Source organism: Lepisosteus platostomus, chromosome 24, assembly GCF_059453375.1.
Source record: "Lepisosteus platostomus isolate fLepPlt1 chromosome 24, fLepPlt1.hap1, whole genome shotgun sequence".
Classification (NCBI taxonomy): Eukaryota; Metazoa; Chordata; class Actinopteri; order Semionotiformes; family Lepisosteidae; genus Lepisosteus; species Lepisosteus platostomus.
The window spans coordinates 16837625-16863041 of NC_142634.1; the positions used below are offsets into that span (position 1 = coordinate 16837625).

Below are 25417 nucleotides of genomic sequence, written 5' to 3' on the forward strand. Positions count from 1 at the left end.
TGGTTGAGACAGCTTTCTCACCTCCCAGCTCTTTCTTCCTAAATCTGCTTCCTTTCCTCTTGGGTGAAACCCTCAGGTTCTTAGAAATTTTTAATTCAATATAAATGAGTACAAAGACATCAATGTGCAAAGGTGTTGGGAGACTAGGACACAGAGACAAGGACTATCACCAATCTGGCAACAGGCCGGCGAGACCGAAAACCATGCAAAACACCCTTTCAACAATACCAACAATCCCGACTGCATGACTTTAAACTGCCTATTGTTACAATTAGCCAAACACTACACTGCTAGTCTGCCCCATCTGCATAGATTTAACTTGCATCATTACAATCAATGTCTAATTTAATATAATGAAAACATGCCGGCCAGCCCATCAACAAAACCTCTTATTATTCTAGTTATTATTCAAGTGAAATTGAGTTAAAAGCCGGTATAATGAAAACACCCCATATGCGTGTGTGCGCACAATATGTATTTAAAGAGACACAAAAGATGTTCTTGTGAATATACTTTATTTATTCACAGTAACCAGCCATCCATAGCAAAGTATAATATATATAGTTTCACTGCAGAAGGAGACGCGCTCAAACGAGAACAAGCACAGCAGGACTCCTATGGGCAGGGGGTGGGGTCAACAGAGAGGGGTCAAGGCCAGGGCCGAGCCGCGCGGTGGAATAAACCCCACCCACAGCAAACAGCTGACTTCCGCCCCATCAAGACCCATTAAAACAGCTGCGATGGACAAAGAAATGGCGACATTGTTTTTATTTTTTCTCCAACGCAAAACCAAGGCAAAAAAACCCAACTCTTTTCTAAGCCTGGATTCAGCGAGCACACATGAGATGAGCTGCACAAACACTCGAACCCGTGTTAGCAGAGGACATCCTGCGTCACCGGCACTGCTGTGCTCGGAGCTGGTGCTCGATTTACTTCACATAACCCCCATGCCCCCGAACACCTTCCCTCGACGTGACACGCAGCGCTATGCTTGCACACGTTAAAACATTACTGAAAAACAAAATCACTGATTCATTCTGCCGGAGAAGAGGCTAAAGGCTGCAGAGCTCTCAACAATGTGCACCGTGTATTAGTTCTTCCACCTAAATCTTGGAAGAACTGAGTCCAACACAAGCAAGGTGGACAGACGGATTAACATTCATCAGCTGGAGCAAGGCTTGCCCAATTTGTCCCACCTTTTCAATGCAGCACATATTCCATTTAAAGGGAGGGGCACCCAACAGCCTTTGGTCTCTGCCCTGCTCATAAAGAGACTACACTTGCACAGACTGTAGAAAAGTGTGACTGGAATGCTTTAATGAGGCAGGCAGGGGGTGGGGTGATGGAAATTTAACAGCCCACCGCACTCGCACAAATATGCACACCTCACACGACAGACACACATGCAGGCAAGCTCGGCTTTAGTTTAATCTTATCCCATCAACCCATAACTCCTACACAAAGTACAAAAAGTGAAGAAAGAAAAATCTAACATTTCAGGGCCAGTAAGACGGAAAAACCTGGCAGCAACCAAAGTTTAGTGTTAACAAGGAAGCCGCAGTATTTCATTTTAAAGACGATAAAAATATTATTTTGCTTGATGCTGGAATGTAGATGAGACTGCACCCTTATTGGCACAGCCAAGTGGCAGTGTGCCTTGTTTCGAGATGGTAGTGTCTTGCAGCGTGTTGGGGTATAACAATTCAAGTTAACCTGAGACACTGCACATACAGGTGCATAGTGTTTAACAGCCTCCGAACAGCTCTCCCCACTGTAAACCTGGAACAAGGCCCTGCTCCTTCTCTGAATGAGAGATGAATGAAGCTCTTTTGTATCAACGACCTGGGACTACCTACCTAGAGAGTTCATTCCCCTTCACACTGAGAGGGAAAAATCAATGGCAAACAAAAAAATAAACTTTGCTTATTTACTTATTTGGGATTTTCAATTTGTTTCTTTCAGGTGCCACATCAGTACTGAACTAGTACTCCAATCGTGTACTGAAGTAGGTGTTCGTGTAACAGTCCATTAGACAGAAGTGTCACACACCAATTAAGAGACAAAAGAGCACCTACTGAGAACTAAGAAGGTTCATATGCTTGAGAAAAAAGGGCAAACTCTGAAATCTTATAAACCACGGTGCTTCTCAGCATTAGGAGTTAAAGATATGAAACTGCAGAGCAACAGTTGTCACTAGAGGGGCATGACGATCAACACACTTGCAGGTGAAGGGCCTTCAGTCTACATGCTTTCCAGCTGCTCTCATCTGCGGAAAAGGCTTGCAGAAGAGCGCTCCATCTAAGGGACAAAATGTGGGGGACTGTTTACCCAGACAAAACATCCTTAAAATAGAGAATAAAGCCAACTATTAAGACACATGGGGCTCAGAAACATACACCAGTCAACTCCTTCACCCTTAACAGGCTAAGATATCTTCTAGCAAGGGAACAGGAAAAAGGACACCTCTTTCTGAGCTTAGAAACGCACTTAATTCCCTTTACAGATAAACATACTCCATATAATCAACATTCGGGCCTCAAGAAGAGTTAAAAGATGGCTACAAAGTAAGACAGGTAACAGGACACCAAGCAGGCCATGTTTACATTGCTTGCTGGGAGCCTCAAACAGCTGACTTTAATTGTGTCTCAGTGTCTGCAGTGACAAAGTTGATTTTTTCAATTTTGCTGTGGACTTTCACAAAAATGGAATATCGCACCTAGCCCTCAGTGCTTCAGAGCAGAGTAAAAAAGTTAAGCAGCTCAGAAACAGAGACGGGTGAATGGTGCAAAATGCAGTGCCACACCTGTCCTGTTTCTTGGGAGTTTCGAGAAATAACTTCAATGCAGCACCCCGTGGGGATCCCACAACAGCACAGACTCTTCAGTCAGGAAACCACAACGGACAGTGCACTTGCATGACCAATGTTTTTTTTTTTACTGGAACAGCTCTGAATTCCAAATGGGCAAAAAAAACAAACAAACTGATGGTTTGTGGGAATACAAAATATATATGCCATAGTCTTTAGATGTAGAAGACCACTGTGGGCATTTGAGAGTGTTTTTAACAAAACTGTTACAGTTCTTAGAAACAAGTAAATGAGAAAAGGAAGGAGGCAACTAAACGAGAAAAAAATACTTAGAAACCAAGAGAGGTGGAATTTAGAAATCTGTTACAGCGCAAAGACACCGACTGTATGCGATCGGACTATACAGCAGAGTAAGGATGTCACCAAATAAAGGGTAAACAGTGGATCTTGGGGCTTCATTTGGAGGACTCCAGAAACCCACTCCCCCACCCATCTGCTGCGTCGTACTAAATCAGTTTTTCAGCATCGCTTCGTAGGACTGGAACACAAACTGGGAGACTTCTGGAGCTCTGCACTTGAGGGACAGCTGTGGGACAGAAAGAACATTACTGTTAGAGGGATGAACGGAGTCATGCAATACAGCAAACGCATCACAAACCCTCAGTCCTGCCTGATTCCATTACCTAGCGTCCTGAGATTTTTTTATTTTCTTATTACTCAGAAGGAAATGGAAAGCATCTGCAGTGGAATGATTTCTATCTAGCAATTTTTTTAATCAAATATTAGAGAGCCTGTCCAAAAACGGAGTCTAAAATCCTGTGTATCTGAAATAAAAAGCCTTTGTATTTCTTAAAGTACAAGAGAAGGCAGTGACCACCCCCATCCAATAACCACTTTAACGTCAATACATAAACACACTGGCAGCTCTGAATTCATTTCAATTTTAAATTGATGCTTCACTGGCAATAAACAGGATCAGAAATGCAAAAGAATATTCTTCCATAGTTCCCACTCTACAGATCTGAAACATTATTTCAATAAAGCATCACATCACAACTCCCACGTCAAAGGAGATTTTTTGTAATCAAGACCTAACCATCATAGACACAAACGTCAGTTACGTGACTCCACACAAACAGCCCTATTACTAATCTCACTGCTCCACAAACTCCTCTCGCTTCGCTGGTTTCCACAGCCGACACTGTGCGCTGACTTGACTTCTCGTTTCATATTTAGCCGACAGTGCCAGCTCGGTGTTCTTGCGCTTGCTAACAATAATGACTTCTGTCATTTGCTCCATGTTAAAGAGACAATTTTAAGGACTTCAAAGCTGCTTACTTCAGGTCTAACCAACGCGGCTAATAATTGCTGCTCTCTCCGAGCGCAAGCTCAAACCAGCCTGTGTCACTAGTCAACACAGAGCAGGATCCCCCCAATGTGGCGCAGTACTTGCTAACGTCCATCCAAGTGGGATAAGCTGGTGCCAGGTGCCCACACACTTTGCAGTGACATCACTGAAAGGAACGCAATTCCTCCAATTACCACTAACTCTCCTGTAAGGGTCTTTGGAGCCTGCAGTGCGAGAAAAGACTCAGATGGGAACACAGGTTGTCTGTCCATCCTCATTGACCCCAGGAGTTATTGCCGAGGGCCAAAACGTGAATCTGATAGAGATCAGCTTAAATTAGGCAAGCTCATAATCACAAACACAAAAAAAAATGCTCAAAGATAAAGAACTAATTGAAAAACAACAGGTAAGCAAGCAAGATCTCAGCTGGATAACTGAATTCAGAAACGGGCTATGCAGTGCAGGGTTCACTCTAGCTCACTGTCCAGTGGCCCTGCTGTTAACACAACAGCGTCTGTTCCAAGCTGAAGAACCTGCACTTATTAGGTGCAATTTCCCTCAGAGACAACAGGAGGCATGAATTTTTACACAGGCATGCCACAAACTTCCACTGTGTGGATGCTGTCTCACTAGGGACGGTCAATAGAATCAATAAACAAGATGAAGAACTAATTAGCTATTGCGAGACAGACCAAACGGCATTTGAAACATTTGTGCCTTTAGGTGCTGAGCCAAAATAAATGGAACTGAACACAAATGCAGCGGGAACTTGCTTGTTCTCAGCGCATCAAAGAAAAAGAGATTCCTGAGTCACTTATTTTTCACTTCTCTCCCTAAGCACTTGGAGGAAGTGTCTGCAGTGGGGGAAAAAAAAACTTGGCTTTTTCTGCACAAATAAAATATTCAAGAATTCTAACATTCTGAAATGCACTAGTCAGCAGTAACAAGGCGGACTGCAGCAGGAGCACATGTCCCAAATATACCACCTTGATTTAGTAACGCAGGGCTTGGGGTGGGAGACGAATTGCAGGCAACACTGCTCCCAATGCACCCAAGCCTGCTGAATCCCCCCCCGACATGATTAAAACATGCTAAACCTTCTAATGAGGGCTGTACCTGCCTCAGAGCGACCACTGAGAACTGCAGCTTTCGACACGAGTGAGAAGTCATCCTGCTCCGAGGCTCATTGGACTCCTCTAATACAATGGTTAGGAGGGAAACCCCCATGGAGGATTTGGGATGTGGAGGAGGAATGTGAGGGGGATTCTCAGGAGCATTAGCTGTCCTCTAGGAGACGGGAAAACAGTGTAGCTGAACTCCTGAGTGGGGGCTGAGAAGCGAGTGGGAAGCTGCAAGAAAGAGTATGCACGAGGGGGAGAAGGGAGGAGGACTACGATTTGCAATGCGGCGGTTGAGTCTCTTCTGATCAGCAACTGCGGAGCAGCGGGGTGATTAAATCACAATGCCTGAGCTGACATTTACAAGCAAAGTTAATCAAGCGCTCCAGGTGGGAGGGAAGCCACGTGATAGGCTGGCCCGTTGCCATGGGGATGGGGATGGGGGGTAGCAGCTGCTGCTGCAAACAGATTTTTTGGAAATCAGTCCGCAGCCGTGCAGCATCACGGGGGGGCTGGAGCACAGCCCAACCCACTGTTGCCACAACCCGATTCACAGGATGTCCCACAGCCAGAGCTCCAGCAGGTGCACCTCCACCCAGAGCTCGAGGCTACATCACAATGCCCGAGCTGACATTTACGAGCAAAGCTAATCAAGAGCAGAGGAGTGGTGGTACACGAGAGTCCAGGCTCCAAGGATTCAAAAAGCCCAATGGACGTCTTCAGAACCCGCAGTGAAACGTACTGGAGGACACGCACGAAAGTGGGAAACTGGATCGGGACTCCCACACTCCCTTGCGATGGAAAAACTACCAGGCATCCTCCCAGACTATGGAATAGAATCAGCAGCCAGAGACGTCTCACCCCGCACACTATCGGCATCTTCAGCTCAACTTCACACGAAGTCAGGGATGGGGTGGGAAATATCGCCGAGGCTTGTGGAGTACTTTCCAAGTTCCATTCAAGCTGTTCGCGCAGCTCAGGGACAAGACTTATCACGACAAAATTCCTAATGTTTCGGCAAGAAGGTATAGCCTGAAGTGGTCCCGCAAGGCAAAACCATATGTACTCTGCTTGGCAATACAAATTTGTTATTGCCAAGGATGGAAAAAAATATATATTTACCCTGAAATGGTTAAGGAGTACAAAGCCAATATCCCATATTCTGCTTTATTGCAATTCTATGGTTTCTTATGTCAAGCTGATATAGAATTCATCCTTTCTTTAAGAAAATCAATACTTGACAAAAAAGGGCAATTTAATCCTAACCTTCACAAGAGAGACAAAAACAGAATTCAAATGGTAAAGCGTTCCTTTTCTCAATTTCTGCCATTTCAGACTCGCCTCCCGAAATGAAGAACTGCATGGAGTGAGGATTAACCAGCGTCTGTTATTAGAGACTGGTGCTTTGATGCCTGCTAAACCGCATAGTTCACTGGTGCCGAGACAGTAAAATTTCTTCCACTAAACCTTTTAGCTGTTTAGTCTCAAACCTACCATGACTCGGTATTGCTACTGGCTTTGTTCAAAATGTAAACCTCCAAATTCTGCCAGGATGCAAACCCACACACTTCAAGGCAGGAGGGAAGAGGAAGAGAAAAGGGTCATATGCAACAGAGTGAAAAAACTGTGAGAAGAGGAAGAGGGCAATTCACACCGACAGTAAAAAACACAGAAATAACATCAAGAGGGCTAACCTCCAAATCCTGCAAGGTTACAGAATGAGCGTCAGTGGGGGCGTGCAATAAAACAGGAACACAGATCAACAAAACAAAATATATTAATGGGCGTGCCTGCTTGAGGCAGCGGTTTGTCGGCATCGATCGCCACACAAGAGTTGGGAGAAAGGCCTGTGTGCGCTACAGACTCCCTGGGATGGGCTTCAGAGTGCAAGCACAGAGATCTAGACCCACACAGTTACACCATGTTTCTTAAATAACTTATCGTGACGAAATCAGATCAGCTTTTCCAGTCGTCATACATTCCTCAGTAAAGACCACTGGGTCCCTAGGGTAAAGATAATTCATATTGTAAGGAAATTGTACAGAAATAAAGTATTTAGTACATTTGAGCGAAAAAGGGTCGGTCATTTAGAGTACAATCAGGTCATGCAAAGCAAAAAAAATCTGTACAGTGTCTGAAAGCAATCTCACTGTGAACCTGTCAGCACAAATGGGAGGTCTGTGCCTTGGTAGCGATAACTGTGGAAACTTAGGCCATCCCAAGCTGTTTCACACATTGGGCAATATCTTGACTATGACTCCACGACTTCCTGGGGTCAATAAGGTCTCATCCAGCCAGGGCTGCCTAACCTGCAACAGGCTAAAGAGACTTGGCAGACTTGGTCGGCCTGCCAGAGGTGTCTGCTAACGCCCCATCATTCTGTCTGGGCAGTTTTCGCAGGTGTACGTCAAGATACAATAGACCTACAACTGCCGATTTCAAAATACGGTACTTTTCCCAACTTTCAAATTCTATTTGATTGAAAAAATAAACAAAGCAGTAGGAAGCTGACCAACACAGATAATAAATTAAAATAGGTTTAAGAAAATAAGTAAAAGCTATCTGGAAACTCTGTAATCAGTCCTGTCCTGCTGTTTTGGGACCACTACTATACTAAAGAAAACAAATGCGAAAGTGTGAATATTTATTAATACTGAAAGCGCTGCTCTAGCTGCTGTGATTCACTGGACCGATCAGTGTCTCCCCGGATGAAACAGTTGCCGGATTAATAAGTAAAACAAAAGAAAAGGTCTTCGGGGGAAAAAACGTAGCAGTATTTTTTCTAAGTGTGCTTCTAGGTGATGGACAGGAACATCAAGTTAAGGCAAATGTGCTGGGGAGAACATGTGCTGTTTTTATTACAAAGCAGCCACCTGTGCAATCAAAGCTCAAAGAATCTGAGATTCTCTATGAAACATCTCTCTATTGGTGGTGGTGGAGGGGAGTCCCCATTACCTGTAAAGCGCTTTGAGTGGAGTGTCCAGAAAAGCGCTATATAAGTGTAAGCAATTATTATTATTAATTATAAATCAGAAATTCCATGTCTATGGCTTGTTATTGCCAGGAACAAAGATATTTTACATTCACAGAGATGTACATGGTAAGATAAGGAACAAGAAAGATTGACAACTTGCACTGCAAAACTTAATTTAATCAAAGATCAATGTCCAGTTTCCAGAAAGAAACAGCAGTCATTAAATCTTACAAATAAATTAACCTTGACATCCACAAGCCTTACAATTCAACCTTGGAAGAAAATTATTTTGCTTTAAAATTTTAGAAAAGGAAATGCAGTCAAAACAGCATAATTTAAAGACCTAACCTGGTACTCCTCAAATCTGAACTGCAAAGCAGTTTGTACCATATAAACAACTTCACCTTAACACTAATTGCTTTTGGCTTAGATGCAAAACATACAAAAATATCTAAAATGAATCCATCCATTTATTAAATTCTCTTCTTCCAATTCTGGGATCAGTGGCATAGAGGGACCGGGGCCTGTCCCAGCAAGCAACAGGCACAAGGATGGGTACACCCTGGACAGGACGCCAGTCCATTGCCGGGCAGATAAAAGAAAATCAGTCGAGACATTCCAGACAACATTATCCCAGGAGGATCACGAAAGCCACAAGCTGTACAGGGGAGAAGAGCCTCACCGTGCAGCTGGGGTTCCCAGGCTGGATGCGCAGCTCAGCCAGTACCCAGATCCCGTTGGTGAGCTTCATGGACTGATAGAGCATGTCCTGTCCTTCCACGTTCCTCTTGGCGATGGTGAAGACATTGTTACTCTGCAGCTTGTTAGTTGCTGCTTCTAAAAGGAAGGAAAAAAACAGCCCTTGGTTTTCTTTTTTAAAATGTAAACTCGGAAAACCCCAGTATTCATTTTTTTAGTATCCTACCAATCATCTACCTCATCAGACATCTCATGGTGTATGGCTGAGGAAGTGTGTGCCCTTATTCTTATGTGCTCTCATCAGCAATTCAGCTTAGCCTTTGTAACATATACCATTATGAAATGTACGCGAGCCTATACATACTCATAAAGTACCATGAGTCAAGGACACGTCCAGGACACTTGAAACCAATGTATCAGCAATCAGCATGAAGATGCTGCATGCCAGGTACCAAAACACTTCCTGTGCATGCAATAGACTACACATCAAAATCTTAAAATTAAATTAAAAAACTGGGGGGCTGAACTGGAAGAAAAACCCCAAAGCTTTATGGACTGGAGTTCCGTAACATTCAGGTCTGAATTTAAGAGACGCAGAAAAAACACCATGGACTAGTCACATCTCACCGCAACAAAAGAAACAGAACAAACAGAAGAAAACACAGCTTCTGAAATGTTTAGGCTTAATACACTGGATGATGTTTTGCTTCAATAAACACTATTCCCTTGCTCAAAGCTGTATTTGCCTTTCTCACAAGATAGACTGGGAGGACACAGAAACCTAAATGTCAGCATACATCACAAAAAGGTCTTTGAATGTGACAGAAGCAGGAAGAAATTGTATTTCAATGCAAGAAACAATGCATACATTTAGCATTTAAAAATGGCACAGTGGGGTCAAGCCAATAAACAGTGAACATGTTCATAAGAAACATAAGACCTCATTTATTTGGTTCTTTGGCTCAATATACAGAAGATTTAAAACAAATATACTATTAATTTAAACAGATTTCATTGAAATCCTACACCTTCAAAACAGAAGCTATCATTCCAGCGTGGGGCTGCACTCATCTTAAGCATCTGCTGAGAAACAGGCAGCAAACCTGCTGCCGCCAGGAACTGCGGCTGAAACCAGGTTTAATAAGAGGCAGAGGAAAGCTGATTATGCCTTGTGCACACAGCCGGCGAGCAATATTCTCCAGGACCGGTGGGGGGGCTGACAGATCGGCTTGGGCAGGGGCGGCGCGACCCCACACTCCTCTGCTGTCAGAGGAGTTCAAGAGCCAGGCAGGAGTGGCACACGCGCTGACAGTTTTATCAGCTCCTGGCAGACGCCTGCAAGGAGAGGCGTCTTGTCCTCTGGCCGGGGACAGGAAGGCTTCAATCGACAGAACTGGCTAGCCCTCTTCAGTTTCTCCTGCCTTTCAATGAAAGGAAAGTGGGCACCGTGTTGTCTAATGCTGTCACTTCCAGCGTTGTTTGCCGTGGCTGAGCTTCTCGGGGTACGCTGCCTATGACGTTCCCCAGCAATGCTTCCAAACAAGCCAGTGGGGGCTGACCGTAAATAGCACGCTTTCAAGAGGGACTCGATAGGCCTGGGTACTAAACCTGCTCCACTCCAGTTAAATAGGCCATACGTTCCCAAGGACTTTTAATTCTTAATGGAATAATTATATTGTTCCTTTCATTCACATCGGAGAATTCTCCCCCAAGAGCTTTGCAGAACATTAAATAAATTAAACTAAATTAGCATGTGGGGAAAAAAAAACCTACTGATCGATGCCAGCCAGGAAGGGGCATTTACAACAAGCACTGAAACTGTATCCAAGCTGAATGAAAATGAAACAAAATTCTAATAGTTTAAAAGTGACTTTTCCTAGGAAGGTGTTTCCAGGGTCCAACAGCAAAAGCTACCCAACTGCGCTCAGTCCTCTGGGGTTTCACCAGCAGATTAAATTTTGAATGCTGGATATGAATGTTTCACTTTTTTGCCTGGGCTACAGGACAGAGAAGGAATGAACTGACTTTTTTCTCTTTCATTTTTAATTGAGTATTTCACTGTCTTGTCTCCAGGGAGAGAGATCTTGTGCTTACTGCCTAAAAGCTGGGCTGCCCAACAGACCTGCTTAAAAAGAAAGCTCATAGTGTGAGCTCTAATTAGAATGATTCACACAGTGTGTAAGACGACCAAGAATTCAGATATTCACCTTCCTTCCACAGATCGGGCCTTTACTCGTCGACAGTCTCTTACCCAGAAGAGATGGGCTCTGTCCTTTTACTCTGAAGCACTGGAGTTACTGTGCTCGGGAGATTTCTAACTAATTGGCCACACCTCTGTGAGGCTCTGCAGTCTTAGAGTGTGGATGTGCCTTACCGGAGTTAAGATGGCAGTCCTTGACTTGGAATTGTGCTTCATTGTCATTGGGAATGTCTTTCCACGTGGCCAGGAAGACCTGCCGATCTGCAGAGAACAGGAAACCAAAGTGAGCTCTTTATGTGAGCAGGAGATGAACACATACCAAAGGGGTTTTCTCACCATGTCAAGCTACACAACGGAATCTTATTAAAAATATCATATGCCAGCTAGGGTGATGAATAAAGGTTCAAAGCACAAGCAGAAAAACAGCAGCACCTCCTCTTGGCAATAGGACTTCCTATTTTTCACAGTGGGCTTGACACCAGATCTGTAGCTGCATTGACACGAAGTACTTGAACGGGATCTTGACATTACAGAGAATCTCCCCGCGGGCTCATCTTCGACAGACAGACAGGCTGGTAGCAACGGGACGCTCACCCATCTTGCCATCCTCAGCAAACAGGATGTTGATGGGGTAGAGGCAGCTGAAGTAGAAGACGTCAATGTTGTTCTTCACAGCGACCTGTCAGGAACACACGAGAAGAAAGGAGGCCTTACAAACAGGTGGGCCCTGTGAGCTGTGCGTTCAGAGGGCACAGCGAGGCACATCTCAGCCACACTGGCTTTAGCACTTGTCTCCTCAGTTATCTTAGGCTTTGGCACCCGGCAAATTGCAAAGACCTGCCGCGGTGCGCACGAGTCACACGGAGTGGGCAAGTGTGACACGATGCGTTGAGGGAACACATTTATCAGGCCAAATCACAAAATGCCAAAGGCGATCAAAAATGTTTGCAAGCCCTAGATCGACTTCTGAACCAAGGCTGAGTTTTTCTGATAGGTTAGGAAGCTGGTGGGGGGTGCAGTTCAGAGCACAGAATTGGAGTGCAGAAGAACATGAAGTCAAATCTTACTTAGCACTCCATTTTATAAACAAAGACCAGATTTTAGGCTGATCAAGCAAAACAGATGGATCTACTGCTCTCTGCAAGGGAGAGAATGAAAGTTCCCTTTGTTCACACCACAATAAGACAAGGGCTAAGGGTGAGGATCTTTCTCTTAAAATTGGTGCTCTGCAACCTGATGCCTATGAAACCTATGAAAGATACACCCCTCACCTAAAAATTGTACCTGGCAAATCGGCTTACTGGAGTACAGATTTAGAATCAAATCGGAGGCAACAACAGCGAATCGATAAGATAATGGATGCCGAAACAAGTAAAACACAATAAGGCTAAAAGCGATGCAAATTATCCATTCAACCATCTTGGCTGCATTTCAAGGCAGCATTATTCTCTTTGTATACCTAGTTTGTCAGGAGTGACCTTCAATTGCGGTTTGCCGTAGAAATCCGCAGACCAGACTCCAGAGATGGCTTGATTAGACTGCCGTCACATGCCTTTTATATGCATTTATCTTTTATACTACAGGCACCCAGCCTCTTTTACGCTCGTCCTGATGCTCATTCACAGCTCATGCAAAATGTATATTATAATAACCTGTAAATCTTACAATTATTTCAAAACCTTGCGGCAATTAAGCCCCAGAATTTGAACTTGCTTGCAGAAGCCCAGCACCATACATGCTTTGGCTTTGTAGTGGATTAACCATCTGCTTTAAAATCTGTTAAGACTACACTAATTAATGCAAGAAAACCACAAAGAAGGGAATTTTATTCAAGAATCAGAAAACACTCTTAAAAGGACATTGAGAAATCTTTCATAAGTGTCCTCATGCCTTCTGCTCGGGAAACCTTTTTCTGCGACAGCCCTGCACCACACGCTATGCAAAACTCACATTTTAACTTAAAAAGAGACCACAGAGACAAAAAACATTATGTTTTCGTAGAAAGGCAGCAGCACAGAGCTATTCATTTTAAATGTTATTGCCATGGAGGGAGATTAAGACTGCGATGTTCCAGATTTTCCTGGTTGCATGGAAAACCCTGCACTGTTCTAAAGGCAGGAGAGTTTCACGGTTTTCATGGTGCTCAGAGATTCAAAGCCACAGGTAAAAGGAGGATATGGCAAGGAGCTTAAAAAAAGGATGGCATCGCCACCCTCCAGCGCAGAGCCCCAGATGCCTGTCACCATCAGAAGCATCTTTCTTTTCTAGGGAACCTGTATATTACCACACGCTTCTGTCTTTGACACTTTAGCCAGAGGGACTTATTACCCATCTTATTGCCACAGAAGCTAATCCATCATCCACAGGCCGACAACACCATGTCACATCCTCTGACAGTGCCTTATTGCCTTCGCGGTTCAGTTACAGCGGAGAAAGAAAGGTAATTGCATTATACACTTCCAACTCATTGTGCCGCCGTCTCCTTTCATGCATATCAGAACCCAAGGCTCGACTCCAACAGTAACTGCAAAGAGCCCAGTATCTGTAAACACCACCTCCCCCTCACTCAAATTCCATGTTATCAGGCCACCAGTTTGTTTTCCCAAACCCATCCTCACTATAATTAACTTGGCAATTGCCGTTCAGGCCACTTCTCCAACCTGCTGCTTGCACTAACTTCAGTGGGCTGCATGTTCACACAACTGACAAGGACAAAAAAAAAAAACCTGAGAAGGCCATTAGGAAAATCCTGCGCTTTTAGCGCCTCTTTCAAAAGCAGAATGCTTCCTCTGAAGGAGTTAGGAATTGGGAGTTATTGCGCACATGCCTTCTCCGTTTCAAATGGATTTTTAAAAAATGGGCTAATAACCAAAGAGCTAAAAGGATTAAAAGCCATGAAGGATCTATTGTGGCTGTGCTTAACAGACAGCACTGACTTCAAAGTGCTTATTTCTTTGGGATGGCAGAGAAAAAAAAAAGAGCAAATTAAAAAAAAACGTTTGCTACAGAGCTGCAAAACACAAAAGACTATTTGCACTATAAAAAGGCACTCCAAGGATTTCTGATTGATCTTGAAGAGATCAGCTGATGTTAATCCGTAAATCTAACACCCCTGTTATACAAGCTTACCTGCAGGTTGTTCAGGGGGTCCATCTTCATGACCGGCCCCACCGTGCTGAGAGGAAGGGTCACCTCGATGGTCTGGTTGGGGCTCAGAGGGGTGTGCACCTGGAGGGCAGCTGCAGGAGACAGCCCAAAGCTTACAAGGGGAAACACAAAAACATAAAATCATTAATATGGCTTCTGACCACCTAAATCCAAGGTCAAACTTCCTTGCCAAGTGTCAGTATGCTGATGACCTTGAAAAAATAAAACACAGGTTATGGTTTTATCAATATATAATTTACAATGGTTTTATCAACATATAACTCATATAGATTTGTACAGGCAGAGCTCTGTCTTGCAAAACCAGGATTCGTCCGATTCGTATTATGATGTTAGGAACATATCTCCATAGCAGCTGTTCTAATAACCCTGGTTAAAGCTCTAGCCTCTGGAACCCATTAACAGCACTAATCGAGATGCCATTTAAAACCACACAAACTAGATAAACAACTGCAGCAAAGGCACAAAAAAGCTAATTTAATTGGCGATATACAGCTGTTACACTGGGCAATGTTTTAATGCAAAATTAGTAAAGAGTAGACAAAGATCATTCTGCTTCCACGAGCTCACGTTTCCCTCACTACAGCTCACAATAAACAGCAAAACATACTGCCTTATTTCTAACCGTTGAAGCTTTCAGTTGTAACCGACAAACACCCCTGATGACAGATTTTTGAGGTATAGTTTTTACACAGATAAAAATGTGGGCAACGTATTTTATATCAGTTTAATACAGTGGCATATTCTTTAAGAAAGCAGCTAACTAAGCAACAGAAAAGTGTGTATTGTTTTAACTGCTCCTTCCCAACACAGTCAAGAGGATTAATCAAACTATCATTTTCAGATGCATTACTCATTTACTTAACAGCACTGCTTAATTTGTAAAGACAGGCGCTGGGGCTCAAGCAAATATTAGAATTTTAAACTTCTGACTTTGAAAATGCCAATATTAGCTCAGATTTGAGCTGAATTGCAATAACAGAGCTCAGACAGCCCCTAGTAAGTTGTCAAAAGGTTTATATATTGTCCAAAAACAAGTGAAATGTCTGATACAAATTTGCATCTTCTGTATTTCCACATTCTATATGAATTCTCACTCAAATGTATGGATTAAAAACAAGATCTTGATTCCAAGTTAAGATTATCCTTAACTATTAAGCACCAACAAACTAGAAAACCACATTAAAATGTGTGAAGACGTGATCAAAGAAAACTTTTCCAAAAACTTGCTAACCCTGAAATAAGATACAGCAATGTGAAAAAAGTGCTACAATAATGCCACATCATTTCAGTCCGAGCGAGACTTAAACAAAACACTCAAGGGCATCTTCCCTAAAGATGCAGTTGAAAATGTGGGCCTTTCAATGTGTTGATGCATTATAGCGCTATTTGCTAGGTCTCTTCAGCCAACTTCTTAGAGGGAAAGGCATTTGCATCAAATGCAATCAGACAGAAGAAGTGTAATCAGCAGAGACAGCCCTATGAGTAGGACAATAACTTATTGGGTTGTGCCTGGAAAAGTATTTTGGCTACTTATTATTTTTTCAAATTAAGCAATGTAAAACTGATCAGCTTGCACGCTGCCACTTAATGAAGACGAACTGCTTTGCTGCAATAGCTGGGGATCAATAATGCGTGACAGTTTCTTTCAAACTACAGCAGGGTGATTGCACAGGATTTTCAAATAAGATTATCTCCACGTTCTTGTTCAGAGTACACTTAGTCTTCTGGTGTGACAACAATGGGAGGGCTTGTCAACAGTTACATATAAATAGCCGTGTGCGTGTATTATCTGCATCTGCATTATGTAGATAACTAAAAAAAAACATCTTATAATTTTGGGGAAACTAAATTCCGTTCAACTACAATATAAATCATTTGGCAAATTAATGCAGTTTATACTGTGTCCATCAAAAATCCTCTAGTACTTATACTGTATGTAAACACGCTTTCAAAGGACTTTCGGCTGTGCGTTCCTAGAGATTAATTTGTTTCTACAGTTTTATTTACTTATTTTAATGAGTTACTCATGAAAGGGCTTCCTCAAGACACACATAGAATTCAATAGTTTACACCTCTGGGACTGAAAGCATTGTGCAGCTCTGGATAGTTTGCTTTCCATGCTGCGCCCCACCGAGCTCGGGTCACCCTGGCTGTCTTACGGGACAATTGCAACGAGACCGCACAACAGAATAAGAAACAAAACAGGCTGACCAAGAGCTCCAACAGAGGAGACGCTAGTGTAAAATGCAGGCTGATGGGGCCACAGGCAACCAAAGAAAACCCTCAGCTTGCCAAGTACTGAGCTTATAAGGTTGCCTTGGCCTCCATGAGCACACATGGCCCAACAGGGCAGAGTTCAGAGACTGCGGTTCCCCTTTCTACAGCTAACAAGAGACTATTGAGCTGAGAGCCGGGAACCAGCAACTGAATCGGAGACAGTAAAAATAAAGCTGCAATACCGATTTAAAAAAAAAGGAACATAAAAAAACCCCACGAGACGCGGACCTGCACAAAACCACTCTCCCCCGAGTCCCTACAATACAACCCAAAGCCTGCCACTCACCTGTTCCTGTTGAACTGGATGGCGAAGTCTGTCATGACCTGCATTGCTTTGTTGGTGAGGGACAGTTCCATCTGAATGGTGCCCATCCGCCGGGCAAACGTGCCAGAGATCTCCAGCCCTTTGGCTTTCATAGCAGGTAGCCACACCTGGAAAAGAATCACAGGGCCAATGTGAGAGGCCATTCATACATACCGTACAGTCAGCAGCGAACACCATGTACATTATAATTTAATTAGTTCCAAACAACCCTTTACATTTATAGCCACCACTTCTATCACCCTGCAACTCAGAAACTGGCAGCCCACTGAAGCTCAGCAGGTGTGAGCCTGGTCAGTACCTGGATGGGAGACCTCCTGGGAAAGCTAAGGTTGATGCTGGAAGAGGTGTTAGTGGGACCGGTAGGGGGTGCTCACCCTGCTGTCTGTGTGGGTCCCAATGTCCCAGTATAGTGGTGAGGACACTATATTGTAAAAAAAGGCGACGTTTCTCAGAAGAAACGCACAACTGAGGTCCTGACGCTCCGTCTCACCAGAGTAGGGGTGTTACTCCGCTGTCCTGGCCAAGTTTTCCCCTGGCCTTTACCAATCATGATCTCTGAATAATCCCCATCTCTCAATTGGCTTCATCACTCTGTTCTCCTACTCACTGCTTGCTGATGGTGCGAATACTGGCGTACTTAGTCTGCTGTCAAATCATTCCGGTGGGCCCAGAAACATGCCCAAGAAGATGATGTATTATTGCTCTTGATTACAGTTTAAATATATAGTGTTCATGAAATGGTTATCAAGTATGTTGCTGGCAAAACGGTCTGCACCTCGCGACAGAATCCTACTGGACTTTTATTACCAAATATAATAAAACATAATAGCATGGCTAACCGGGGTATTTAATTTTGGTTGTGTTAAGGATGAAAATCCTCCAGGCTCCATCTGATTCACAACAGAATTGCAGTTTCCACTTGAGATTACAAGATGTCAAGACGTCACGGTCCTGCTGACAGTCGATGCTAACACAGTCGACTGACGGAGAGCGGACAGCTCACTTACAGAGGACGGTGCCCTAAAACCAGCCATCAAAGATGGACTCCCACCCTTCTCAGGCAGAAATAATAACATCCCAGAACATGTAAAGCATGAAAACAAAAAAACAACAAATGAAACACCCAAAGCAGAAAACAGAATCCTTCAACACATGGCGGCGTCCAGATCACTTCAAGTATTTTACCTGGTAGTTATTGTTTAACTGTCATAGCCAAAAGATAAAAATTAAAACTAACAATTTATTGCTTTAAAAAATCTTAACCAATTGCCTTAAGCCCAGAGCTTTAATCTGCTCTGCAGCCGTTATTCTGTTTGTTGTTAATTGGGGTTCGCTAATCTGTTCAGAGCAAAATGATGCTTCTTTCTTCATGGTGGAAAGCAGGCTTTTAATTCTTTTGGTGAAATCTCTGCTGTATGAAATGTTAGGTCTGTCAGGATCTCCTCTGCTGACAAAATCACATTAAAGACCCACTGCTGGCAGCTCAGGGAGTGGAGTGAACATCTAACGAGGGAAAACTAATGCAGAACCCTTATTCCTGCACATAATCAGCTTTCTACGACTCAGTACAGCCAGAAGATATAATACCGCTACACATCACCCTCTGCAAACCTCTGAAGAACTTCAGTAGGAGCGGCTCAAAATATGAAAAGAAGAAAAATACAAAGGATTAACAGTATCGGCAAAGCGACAACATGACTAACATTCTGCAATATCTGGTCACATTGCCTCAGTCATCTGTATGGAAATAAAAATAACGAGAAACATTCCCAAAAAAATTCAAGTAGAAGGTGTAACGGCACATCGCTGCAACCCCTACACAATCCATTATCTGGTTTGTGTCAGTTTCAAACAGCTCAGAAGAAACGATATACTCATACGAACTATACTGAACCTCAAAATGAGACAGGAATAATCAAATATATATATATTAATCTATCTACCGGTAGTTTGAGATCACTGATGTTTGATACACATTTCCAGTGGTAAATGTGGCACAGAACAGGACACCGTCCCCAAAGGAAAAAGTTCCAGGGGTTGAAGTGCACTCAGAATCAGAATCTACAAGTTGAAAATGAGCAATTAAAAAGGTGCAGAGAATTTAGCTTATGTAAGAAACAGAATGCAAAACGCAGTACTTGGTCCACATTTGAAATATAGCATTCCCATTCTCTTCTGGGACCCACAGCACGAACGAGTACAGAGGTCTTGGAAAAGGGCAAGCCAGGACTGCTCACTTGGGCTTCATCCACGACTGGAGGTCACGAGTTAATGAGGACAGACTGAAAGAACTGATTATTTATCCTGAGCTACAACAGAGGACAGCTGAGAGGAGACTTAATCATGGACTAAAAAAAGGACAGGTATTAATGAAGTTGACTGTTGGTTATTTTAATCCTGGTCCATGCAGCAAAATTCAAGGGTATTCCTGAATTTAATGCATGTAATTCTGATGTATGGATACAAGAAACGAGATTTTAAATTAGATCACAAAACTCACATTTTGCAAATCTAATAATTTAGCTGAACTAAAAACCACACGGATGCCAAGTTAGGATTACCTGGATTGCAGAAAGAAAGCAAAGGGATAAGGGACCTGGCCTTGAACTAAACTGCTCACATTCGTGGTCAAATCCAGTCGGACTATCAACTCAATTTAATGTAGATACTCACAGACTTGGGGATGACGTATGCGCCAGCTGGTATTCCCACTCCCCCTCCAAGGTCAAAGAGGTCACCGAGGCCCCCTGCAACAGGCGCATTCAAAGAGGAGGGCATGACAGTAGGTACGCTGAACCCGGTGCCCATCTGTGGACAAAAGAGCGAACCTGCAGTTATGACAAGTCTCCTGCTTGATGTACGTTAGACCTTTAGAGAGAATGAACTTACAGAGCCAAGCTGGAAACAGGGAGCAGCCTACACCAACTGTAGGCAGCCAGAGCTTTGCATGGTTGATTAATTGACACTTAAGGACCAGCTAGGACCAGATCGGAAAGGAAGACCAAGACCAGACAATGCATCATGGGACCAAGCACTAACACAGCGGTATACAGCAGCTTGGCCTTTCGCATCACACAGTGTCTGGAGGGTGATGTTTATATCAGGGGCACACAGGTGCCAATGTTGCTTCACTCAATTCTGATATGGCAGTGCTTTGCAGCATTGTGAACTCCTGTTACCAGCAAGAGCAAGCTATATCACAGATGCCCCCTGATTCAATGCCGATTCAAGCTGCAGGGCCAAGAAGAATGGAGAAAGATAAAAGAGGCAGAGAAAGGGTTACTACAACAGAGCCCTTTTCTACACAGTAAGAAAAAAAGCACGTGGAACATTTTGATCCTTAGGCATCAACTGGCTTGCAGATGACAGGAAACTGCAGCACCCCAGACCAGTGATATTAATATGCTGAAGTTGTAAGCTGTCTGCTTGCAGGTGCAGCTGAGTCACTGAAAGTCTGCACCATAGCCCTTCTTTATCCATGACAATCCCCTCCATCGCCCTGTCCTCCAATACAAGAGGAACCCCTTCCAACAAATCAGATGGGCTTTTAGAACGATTTTAATCATTTTATCTCAAAACAAACTGTGATCTGTAACCAGAGTGCGCCATGTCCTGCAGTGAAAGAACACTGATGGAAATTAGAAACTGGAAAGCTACGTCTTGGTCCTTTTAAGTTGGCACACACTGTTACAGGCTCTCCACATTTACAGCTCTCTTTGCTCGTAGCCGAGTTCTTCTGAGAAATAACCAACCGTGGGCCCGGCCATCTCCGCTGTAAAATAAACCTGCCGTCCTATTCGTGTGTTCACACATCACTGAGCTTGGAAGACTGAAACTGTGCAGCAGGAGCAGCAGCAGGGTGGATTTTCCCGACACCCCTTTCATTCACACGCTTATTCTGTTTGATCTCCGTCTGCAGCTTCCAGCACTTTAAGTTATTAACTTTCTTCACGCCGGTCCAAAGGAAATGAATAGAAGCGCCGAAATTGAACCTACACCCCAGTTCCAGAAACCAAGAGCACCCTTGCAACTGCTAATATAAAAATATCCTTAAACGTCCCCACTGATTTCACCCCACAGCGGTTCATTACTGCTCACCACATCTTCCAAGAGTTGAGCAAATGTGTTTCATCACGCTAGACTCGATATTGATCAACTAAAGGGCAAGAGACTGAAGGCAAAATTGGATTTTAAACACAGCAATGGGAGATTTAGATTTTAAATCCGTCAGATAACCGATACTCCCACAGAGACCCATCTTAAATGAGTAAACTCACGAGAACACTGTTAACATGGCTTATCTTTATTACAATGGTAAATTCTCCATCTGCGTGAATTGCTTCAAATTCTGGGGGGCTACTCAGCATTGCCCATCCTGTTAATACAGCAGCCAGGAAACAAAGTGCTGATCAAGCCCAAACCTACTTTTTACGAAACAGAAAAACAGCAGGCTCAAACGTAGATTTAAATAGTAATGAATGCAATCCTATCTGTAAAATAGCCCTAACAAAATGCACTGCAGATCTCTAAACATGGAATTGAAGCCATAAGCAGATCTAAACTAGAGATTCAAATGTTTACTCACTGCTGGACTTCCACCAAGGTCCCCACCAAGCTGTAGGAAACAAAAATAATTTGTTTAGGAAAAGAAAAAATCCTTTTGAAACAATACATTTATGTATAGCTTTTTAGGGTGTTTCTTTTACAAAAGATGACCAGTTAATACAGAAAAGGCAGCTATGTCTTGCAGCGGCCTAAATTGTAAAAAAAAACAGTAAACAGCAGCAGTTATGACAGAGAAAACCAGGTCGGCAGGCATACATGCTGAGAAGCCATGCCAACCAATGCTCATGCAACAGGAGAAAAAGTCCAGCAAGTCAAAGAAGAGAGCAGCAGCCATTTAGTCTGGCGTTTGGAGAGGATGTGGGATTCATGCAGAACAGCTGGATGTGTCAAATGTGCAGAAGAACAACACTACAAGAGTGGAGCGCAGGTCCTGCTCGTTCCCGTTCATCTTCAGCCCCATCTGCAGGAAGGGGTGATGTGAAAACCATCGCTTTGAAATTCCCATCACCACTGGTATATTTTAGTCCCATATGGACGGTCTCTTTTCCCCATCCAAGGTGAGGAAATTTGGGATTGTTCTGCAGGGCATCAGGACCTTTCAGTACTATGGCCTAATTGAAGTGAGCCCTAAACAAATCAATGTCTGCCATGTCTGAAAGTGAAGACTTTATGTATTTTTTGCCCGAAAGCCACAGGTGAGAAAAGGGTAACACAAGGCACAGGACTTTAATCATGGATGCAGACAGAAATGTGTAGAGTCTTGCCAATGGGTAGGTTTTCCTTCAGAGAAGAGTGTAATTAAAAAGTTCTCTCAGTCTCAACTCGTGAAGTGCCAGAATCCTCACTGGAACTAGGTTTTGCAAGCATTTTAACATTAATGTAAGGTTTTTTGTATTATTATTTTAAATTTTGTTTCACGTCAGGTGAATAAGGAAGACTTTTCTATTGGTGCTGGGGCATATGAACAATGGAGAACATAAGGTTTTGTCAAACCGACGCCTTAATGTCCCCCTGTATTCACGTGAGAAAAAAAGTGCTAGAATATCACACTGAAGACAAATGACAACAAAAGAAGAAGTAGCCGAGTATCCTAGAAATGGTTTTCAACAGGATATGAGACGAGCAACAAATGTAAGAACAGGAAAAGGCAGATTTGATGTGCTCTTTTGAGTTAATCTGACCCACATCTGCAGGGAATTTCATTTGCAGACTTAGCGCATGAAGGTTTTCAGATAACAGTGATTACAACCTAAGGAACAGAAATGAGGAACAGAGATAAATAATGAATCAGATCGTGAAATCTGAATGGATGTTAATGACAGTGCGCAGAGAAGATGTGCTTTCAACCTATGTGACTGACTCCATTTTAGATCACCCCCTGCCCCCTTCTCAATTACCGCTTCTGTGTCATCCCCCATCTGTAGAGTTGAAGACAGAGACGGAAAGAAAACCGGAGCATGAAAAAGAACAAAAACCAGGAGTTAGAGGCATAACAGGCTAGGAAAGCACACCACACCGTTGCAGTCAGCCAAGCCCCTGCAGGCATCCCAACACGCACATTACAGCAGTTCTGAGACTTCCACAGGCAAAGAGGAAGGAAAATCCCACCAGGATATTCCCGTGCAGGCCGCATGAGGCTTCCTTGTGAAGGACTTGCAGAGGACAGGCAGTACTGGTGAGAAACCTGACTCACTTTATTCAGTGGGACTAAACCTCTGAACTCTTTCAACCCAAGCAGTACGAGCACATCTTTACAAGTCCCCTCCCTCGGTCCAATGACAAAATATCTCAGCAAGAGCTGCTGGGAATAGAGGCCAATAAGTAAAAGCTGTGTGACTCACTTCTATTCCTCTTGGATAAAAAAAATATAAAAAAAACATGCTTCTGCTTCTCCTTTAACAATGCACAGCTTTCACACTGTAAACGGCCAAGATAGAGACATTTAAATATAAACTAAAAAAATGGAAATTCTCATCACCATCAAAAAACTTTTAATCTTTCAATAAGACGGCTTCATGCTAGTCACGCGTTGTGAAATAATGCTCTACATTATAATAGTAGTTTCAATAAACTTGTGCTTAACCGTGCTTAAGCAACCAGTTACCAAAAGGTCAGAAATAAAACCTGTGTGCTTGTTCTGAGTATTTGGGCCAAGGCACCACACTGACTTGTCCTAAGGCAGTGGTCTCCACATTTGGTCCAGGACAGCCTCAATTCCTCAAGTTTTACAGACACCTTTAAATCAGTGGTTAAAAGCACTGTTAATTCTGGCTACATGAGCAAAAATTGTGTTCAATTAAGTAATTGAGCTCAATGGGAATGTTACCACAAGATATCTAGGAACAGTGGGAGATACTTCCCTAGTTCATATACCTTACACCACTGCAAAACACAGCAGAAAGAAGTACAAATAAAATCATTTCAAGACCCCAAAACTTCATTCCAAGTGAACACGAGTGCAGGATGTTACCAGGCTGTCCAGCCCTCCACCCAGTAGGTCCATGGCACCCATCTGCATGGAGGAAGTGGGGGCAGGGGTCCCTCCTGTGGTGGGGGGACCAAGGTCCAGGTTGAGCAGGTCTCCCAGCAGGTCACCCTGGGAGGGGATGACAGAAGAGGGCTGCTCCACGGGCTGCCCCGCTACCTGGGCTGCTTCTGGGCTCTCGGTGCTCTCGTTCCTGCAAAGGGCAGAGACGGGGGAGGTCAGGGCAGGTCGGGAGAGAAAGTCACTATAACATAATGAAACAGCTGTTGCACAAGGTTTACTTCCAGGTCAGGTCCGAGTGCACTTCCTGCACATAGCAAGCCAGTATGCACAGGGATTTCTAGTCCTTTATCCCCCCGATACAAGAAAAGCAGCTTGATAAGATTTGGGACTGATCAGCTATAATAAACTGCCTGCCTACTTAAAACCCTCAGATTCAACCATTAACCCCTCTTCTCCTTTCTTGACCTGGTTATCACACGAGAGAGACCTACAGGAAGAGCGAGGACTGGCCTTTGGTACAGCCAACAGCTGGTTCACAACGTGGGTCAAATGAACCGTGACCTGACCTCTTTAACTCAGGCCCTGTGTGAAAGTGACAGGTCTTCTGGCCTTTCCCGTCTCTTAACTCCACCTTTTTTCCCCCGCCATGCACTTTGCTAAATGTGCTAAAATCCACAAGCGGGACACTGCAGAGGGTTTGTTGCCAAACCACCTCGGTCTTAAGCAGCTGATGACTTCCGAGGCGCTGCTGGACTCCGCCCCTGGAGCGGGCGCCAGGCGCCAGAGCGAAGGGCGAACGAGCGGGCACTCACGATCCCGTCCGGGGCGGCAGGCGCTTGTGCTGCACCCCGCGGCTGCCCTCCACAAAGGCGCTGGGGGGCTTGTGGTAGACGGAAGCCAGGGTGCCGATGTGGCAGATGAGCTCGTCCAGCAGGGTGGGCTCGATCAGGTCCGTCTCCTCCGAGATCAGGGGCTTCTCGGCCAAGACGACCTCCTTGGCGGCCACTGGGTCTGTGGAGAGAAGGCGCCAGTAGATGTAGCCGCGGTCTCTCAGGTCCGGGTTGTCGGAGTCCTGCCCAGAGTGGGGGAGAGAGGGCATCAGGAACAAACGGAGCAGTAAGACGGGCCGGAGCTCGGGGAGGAGGTGGGAAGAGGGGGCAGAAACCTCACGGCCGAGAGGGGTTTATACCGTACAGAGTGCCTTGTGAAAGTGGTCAGACCCTCGCACACTTTTCACCTGGCGTTGCTTTAAAGCTTTAAATGACACTTTGAATTAGAGATTCATTTATACGATATACACAACCCACCACACACATTCAGAGCATAAAACACAGTAAATGTGAAAGAAAAATGTAAAAGTCGTGATTGCATAAGCATTCACACTTGTTGATATAGACAACTCTAAATTAACGATCCATAAACGCACTTTAATGAGGAACACATCTTGA

General features: G+C 44.0%; 1 protein-coding gene across 4 annotated transcripts in view; it reads right to left on the reverse strand.

Annotated features, from left to right (window-relative positions):
- Positions 1-498: 498 nt before the first annotated feature.
- Positions 499-25417, reverse strand: part of ap1b1 (adaptor related protein complex 1 subunit beta 1) — a 49830-nt gene continuing 24911 nt past the window's right edge. For 3 of the 4 annotated variants that reach the window (XM_088617662.1, XM_088617661.1, XM_088617663.1), the window contains exons 13-23: positions 24782-25041; positions 23952-24159; positions 22879-22899; positions 21501-21530; positions 19589-19723; positions 16877-17022; positions 14275-14404; positions 11740-11824; positions 11320-11406; positions 8929-9083; positions 499-3392 (exon numbers count right to left, since the gene is read on the reverse strand). In XM_088617662.1, the coding sequence (XP_088473788.1) occupies positions 3318-3392; positions 8929-9083; positions 11320-11406; positions 11740-11824; positions 14275-14404; positions 16877-17022; positions 19589-19723; positions 21501-21530; positions 22879-22899; positions 23952-24159; positions 24782-25041 (1332 nt within the window). In that variant the 3' untranslated portion in view covers positions 499-3317. The remainder of the gene's footprint in view (positions 3393-8928; positions 9084-11319; positions 11407-11739; positions 11825-14274; positions 14405-16876; positions 17023-19588; positions 19724-21500; positions 21531-22878; positions 22900-23951; positions 24160-24781; positions 25042-25417) is intronic. The other variant, XM_088617664.1, reaches the window with a different exon arrangement.